The sequence below is a fragment of the Pygoscelis adeliae genome, unplaced genomic scaffold, assembly GCF_000699105.1.
Source record: "Pygoscelis adeliae isolate BGI_AS28 unplaced genomic scaffold, ASM69910v1 Scaffold410, whole genome shotgun sequence".
Lineage (NCBI taxonomy): Eukaryota > Metazoa > Chordata > Aves > Sphenisciformes > Spheniscidae > Pygoscelis > Pygoscelis adeliae.
The window spans coordinates 2,885,717-2,892,067 of NW_008823913.1; the positions used below are offsets into that span (position 1 = coordinate 2,885,717).

At 47.0% G+C, this 6,351-nt stretch overlaps 1 protein-coding gene across 1 annotated transcript; it reads right to left on the reverse strand.

Annotated features, from left to right (window-relative positions):
- Nucleotides 1-4,134: 4,134 nt before the first annotated feature.
- On the reverse strand, nucleotides 4,135-5,247 carry GP1BB (glycoprotein Ib (platelet), beta polypeptide). The gene has a single exon (XM_009318552.1). The coding sequence runs from the start codon at nucleotides 5,245-5,247 to the stop codon at nucleotides 4,633-4,635; it is 615 nt and encodes a 204-aa protein (XP_009316827.1). The 3' UTR covers nucleotides 4,135-4,632.
- Nucleotides 5,248-6,351: the final 1,104 nt, after the last annotated feature.

Sequence of the window (6,351 nt, forward strand, 5' to 3'; positions counted from 1 at the left end):
TAACTCTCAGTTAATCCTCTTGTGTGGAAATATAAAGAAATATCTCCCAGCATATTCTATTCTCAATAGTCACAAACATTTCAGAGCAGAAGCAGACCATGAGACATGTAAAGAAATAGGAAAAAAAACCTTGTAGATTTAAGAGGGTGATTTGGGTTTTTTGGGGGGTTTTTTGGTTGGTTTTTGGTTTTGTTTTGTTTTTTACTAAAACCACTTAAATCTTTTATGTCCTCCAGCAGTGCTCTATCCTGTCCTCCCAGGGAACATATACCTTTACCTAGACATACAGCATGTACGCACATACTATCTTCAGAACAAACCTTAACACTGCAACCTGCTGCTTTCAAGGCATTTATCCAACCATTCACGGAAACCTGTTAAATTAGACTGTGTGCTCTCCATTAAAGCCTTCTAAAATCAGACTTATGAGCCTGAGGGAGCCTCAGCTTTCATATGCAAAAATACAAAAAAGTAAAAGCCATTTCTAAACATTTCTAAAATAGTTCTTCTCCAATGTACCCTAGGACAGACAAGATGTCCCATGATGTGGAATCAACACTGCTTTTCTTGGAACTCTCTGGGATGCCCTGCATACTTCAATCCTGAAGGGAAATTAGGGGTTTGAAGAAGACCAGGTAGCCTCATCTTAATGACCATGAAAAAATGCTTTTTCAATCTGTAAGCAATGGAACAAATCCCAGATCAGGCTGCCACCAAGGCATCCATTGAACATTCTCACTTGGGCACACACACAGCATACAGCTGTGACTATGAGACTGGGATATGCCATGCTTCTGCAGGACTTTCCTCCATGTGATCTCCAATCACTGCTTAATCTCCAACTGTTGCATAGAATTGGCCTGTCTCAGTGACCAAGCCCTGCACTGAGTGATAACAAGTTGTTCTGTATGTATACAATTGCAATATTTTCATCCCGCATACAACAGCGCAGAAACTATGAAAGTCTATTTAAAACAACAGGGACAGGTTCCCAGGTGTCACATGAACCCAGGCAATCTGTAAACAAGCACTTGCAATGTTGAAGCAAAACATAACCACTATGACCGTAAGGTACAGGGACTGAAAAACTGGTTCTCTGTGGGATTTTGGGCTAAAATTCTCCAGGCTCCAAAACCTGCTTGCTTTGCTTTCAAGACTACTTTTACTCTGCAAAGCATGCAAGAGTCACCACGCAGATAACTGAAGAAGAGGGCATTTGAAAGAAGGAAGAACCAGTGTGCCTTCCCCAATGTCATCTACCAACCATTTAGTCCTTCACTTAGGAAGCGCTGACCTGCTTTTTAGACACCTCTGATTTGGAGTTCTGCATCTTGGAGGCTGCAAACACACTTCAGTTTGGTTTCCCAAGATTTTTTAAACTGGTATCTTTCAGAGAAAGGAGCTGCTTGGAAACACCCTGAACCTTTGGCAATGCAGCAGCCTGTCCAGCAGGCCCGGCAGCCCAATCCTGCATGCCCAGGTGTTGGATCAGCCTTGATACTAGGAAGTGATTTGCAAAGCAGCTTAATAGCTTGCATTTATCTTTGCCATATTTCACCACTGCTTCCCCTTTGAAGCCACTGTGCAGCCTTGGATAGTCCCTCCCTTCAGAAAGAAAGCCAGTTCTCCCTTCCGCAGCAGCACAGCAGATCCTCCACAGGCCAGCAGAGCAAGAAAGCATCCGTGACGTGCAGCTTTCTGAGAGAAGCCAAGACATGCAGGCTCTAGATTTATGGATTAGACATGCTGCCATGGCATACAAATCACTCCACGCTCAGTGCAATTCATTATCACATTGCTATGGCTGGTCACATTCTTCACAGGTGCAAATGATGCCAAAAAGGCTTTTTACTTTTCATGTGCCAAGACTTAATGATGTAGAGTCAGGACCCCTCCTGCCTCCCTAGGGAAGTGAAACCAAAGTCAGCAGTTGTTCTGTCTTTGTGGGCACACCAAGTCCTGAAGGTTTTCCAGCACCCCACGGCAGTGCTGACAGGCAGGCAACTAAGCAGACACAGGGCTGGGATCATGCCCGCTCCCAGTCCAGCCTCTCCCAGCAACTGAGCCTGTGCCTGTAGCACTGTCAGTACCTGCCCACACACACCATCAACATCCTCTAACCCAGGTAAATTCAGCTAAAAATCTGCAGGCAAAACCAGGGATTCATTCTGCCACACTAGCACGCTTCACAACAGTATTGGGAAAGCAAGGGCCTTTTATGTCCCTTGCATGTATCAGTAAAGGAAAGGGACTTCAACAACAGGCATAAACCAGCTAAAATAACAGCATAATTGACCTAAAGAAATGAGAAGGAAGGGGTGAAGGGAAGATAGTGGGTTGAGCTACTTTCTTACACATCTGCATCTTGATTCTGGGAAAAGGACACTGGGGAGGAACAAGCCAGAATACAGGCTTTCTATTCCTATGGAAAGTTTGTTCCTTGGGGCGGGGGAATAAAATACAACAGTACTTAAAAATCAGAGATTTGAAAGTGTCAGGGGGGCTCATGGAGCATCAATTTGGGCATCTCCAGAGTAGGCTGCTCAGCAGACCCGTGTCCCCCCCTTGGAGGCCCCGGTCACTGGTGATATTGTAGGGGATATTGCAGCCCCTAGGAAGAGGTGCATTGGCTACAAAGTCCAGCAAGGTCCAATCTCCAGAAGAAAAAACAAATCTGAGCTGGAACTCAATTTCCTTGAGTGCTACACTGCAACATCCAGTCAGGCTAACGCCACAGAGGGTTAGTGTTGGAGCGACATGGGGCAGAAAGAGGAAAGGGAGGAAAGAGGCCTCCCAAGGCAGAGCCACGTGTCACTTACCTCACGTCAGGCTGGCCCAGATGCATGCAGCACAGTGAACACCCTCCTCAGCCTTTGACGCCATCCCCATGCCGCACACCAGCCCTCCCTCGGCACAGCAAGGGGGATTCATATTGCACAGGGGACCCCATCTTCCCACCTCAGCCTCCACCCAAGCACCAGGCACTTATTCCACTGCAATACTTCATACATCCACCCCTGAGATGAGCTGACCCAAGGTGAAGCAACTTGAAGCAGAGAAGCCTCCTTTTCTCCTCAGGCAGCCCCCCTGAGCACCCAACCAGCTCCTTCCTCCTCACAGGTTTCCCTCAGCAGCCTCGTCCTGAAGGTGTGGGCAGACTCCAGGTGAGGGCAGTCAGGGCCAATCAGGACCGTTAGGGAGCATTTGGCAGCTGTTAGCAACCATCAGAGCCACTGGCACCATCAAGACACCACCACCTCCCAGCCATCACCGGGCGAGGGGTTCTTCTCGCGGCTGAGCTGCGTCGTGAAGATCTCGGAGGAGAACTTGAACCCCTGTGAACTGGGGTTGGGGACGGAGGGCACAGGGGCCGTTCACCCACAGCCAGCAGCGCCATCGCCCTACAGGTGTGCTTGCACCAAGAAATACCCTTCCCTTTCCAGCCCGCATCATATAAAAATAAGCAGCAACTTAGGGGAATGAGAACTCCTCCACATTTAGATTGGCCTAGTGTGGAAGCCAGTAGCTGTCAAAGTTTAACCCTATGGTGCACTCCTGCTAATGTCTCCACCTGCCTTCGGTATTTGTTCTGCTTGGCACGAAGTTTTAGTGTAAGGGGCATGACAAACTGCCAGGGAGCATGACAGAGTGCAAGATACCTAGTGTAGAATGGAAAAATAAGCCATTTACATCATCATGCATCATTATTTTATTTCAATTTTGCTTCATTCCAAAAATAATTAAGGGACATTGTAACCAGCAGTAGGCACATCAGTGGGTTTTGCAGTTTGAGTCTCTAAAGACGACCTGATCTCTTGTGCCAAGTGCCATACAAACACGGTCAGAAAGAACCTCTGGTCTCAATAACTCTTGGCTTCAGGGTGAATTTCTCATAAACATTCAGGGCCCCAGTCTGACTCCGTACATGTTGAAGTCAGTATTAAAACTGACTTCAGTCAGTTTAATTAGATTCAGTAGATTAAAAGGAATGAAGATAGGATAAATGGGTAGGCTTCTCAACATTCTCTCCCTCCCCCAGAAGAACATTGGAAAAGATGCATCAAGCAAGAAGATGCCCCTTCTAAAAGGGAAGAATCCTTTCCCTTTTACTGATGGGAAACTGAGGCAGGAGAAGACTAAGTCACTTGTCCAAAGTTACTTAGGCAATCGGTGGTAGCACCAAGGAAACTGTACTTCTTCATTGTCCTAGTCCAGTACCTTAACTGTTCACTGTCCACCTCTGACCTCACCTGACCCAATGCAATCAGAAGCATCGTGGAAAGTATGGCTGAAATACTCTAGCATAGGAGGGATCGAGCACCGTAGCCCCTATGAGCTTATGAGCAGTATAAGTCAGTTCTGGTTGCTGTAGTTTATGATTTCCTTAGTCTACCAAACCAGAACCACTCCCAGCTCAGCAAAGCAATCAAGGTCATGCTAAAGAGTTTAAAGCATTAAAAAACACAAGATCAGGTCTTTGGAAATACAGCAAGTGTCTGATCAGTTCAAGTCCTGCTTCGGACTGCAGTCAGGATCAGATGCTGCACTGAATTATCCCTTCTGGATATCACAAACCACATGACCTTGGCACAGCATCACCCAAGGGGGAGGAGGGTCTTAAGTCTTGTGATGTTAATCACTGTTGTAGGGGCTTCTTGAAGAAGATACCCAGGTGTCTACATGCTGGCGTAGATCTCGGGTGGTGCTCTGGGCTTCAGTGGTCATTCTCCGAAATTTCTGCAGGTAGACAATGATGAAGATAACCAAGATAGCCTGGAGGAAAAGGAGGATGAAGAGACAGAGCTGAGAGATGAGAGCCAGGCTGCAGTACCAGTACTGGCATGTGGAGATGATCTCATCTTCTGTCAGATAGGCAATGATCCGGTCCTGCAGGTGAGCTGGGGAGGTGCATCTCACATCCCTGTATAAGGTCCGGTTCTGCTGCCACTGGAGCCAGGAGCGCAAGTAGAGGATGTCACAGTTGCATTCCCAAGGGTTGCCCTGCAGGTAGACTACCCGGAGGCTCTCTAGGTTGTCAAAGAGTCCATTGGGAATAGAGGTGAGCCTGTTGTAACCAAGGTGGATAATTTCAGCCGAAGGGCGGAAAGCAACTGGTAGTTTTGCTACCGTTAGGCCTTTTGACGTGCAGTCGATAATGTTGGTGGCACACTTGCATGGCACAGGGCATATGGGTATCACAAGTGGAAGGAAGCCAAGGAGGGACAAGAAGAGAATTCCACTGTTCATCTTCACCTGCAAACACTCCCCTGGTGAGACTAGATGAGGTGGAGACTAGGCAAGTAGACACCACACACTCTAGGACTGACACCACAGCCCAGGTCTTTTGTTCGTTTGCTCTGAGGATGAGTTTCTAAAGTTGGGTGAATTTGGTGTCCTTCACAGGAGATGCGAGAGCTCTGAAAAGAAAAGAGTTAAAAGAGGTGTGCAAATTCTTGGTCTCCCATTACAGGAGAGGGAATGTTCCTGGTCTTCCAACCCTGGATTTGAGGAGGGATGTGAACAGATGGCTACTGGTATGCTTAGGTGCAGCCACCAAATTCATTTTCACTAGTCCTCAGAAGTGTACAAGAGCTGCTTGTATTTTCAGCATTACTGGAGGCGCATTACTAGGGTAGCCAAGAAAATTTATGTCAAGGAATCAAAAATTCGAATATGAAACTGCTCATGCCTTGTCATAGCCCTGAATTATGTCTGTAAGCAAAGCTTTGTTCATGCAAACTGCAAGAGGAGATTCAGAAATAAATTTTACTGTTATCACAAGTGAAAAATAGCCTTTCCAGTTTTGAAAAGAAGTGATAAACAGTCCTTGGCCAGCAGAGAGGGTGCTGACCACCGAGGGTGGAGGTCAGTGGAGTTTTCCCTGCTAGATGTTGCTCCAGCAGGTGAATAATCTCCTTCTGGAGCTGTGACCGTGCTGGGAGACATGGGTCAATAAGCTGTCTTTATATTGCAGTCTCATGCCACTGCTGAACACATGAGCTGCTATAACTTCTTTAGGAGAACAACTACACATACCTGCAACAAGGCAGAGCTTTTCTGTGCAATCCATCGACCAAATGAAAAAAAAAAAAAAAAAACAGAAGGTAGCTTTGTTCACTTACCAGAGTAGTTCAATCCTTGCTTTCTCGATGGCTTTACAACACAAGAGGAAGGTCTTAAGGCAGTCCAGCCAGTGCAAGAGTGTTTGCAGCTGCATAGCTGAGCTCGTGGTTAATGCCCTTGCAGCTGGCTGGCAAGATAAGGGTCAGGCTCATCCCAGGGACACCTCCCACATGAGGCCTTCCTGCAAGTTTGCTGCATGTCACCGGAAGCTGAGGCTTCATTGAGCAA

What these genes read in the sequence shown, in the direction of transcription:
- GP1BB (XM_009318552.1), bottom strand. Translation starts at nt 5,247, where the DNA reads ATGAACAGTGGAATTCTCTTCTTGTCCCTCCTTGGCTTCCTTCCACTT.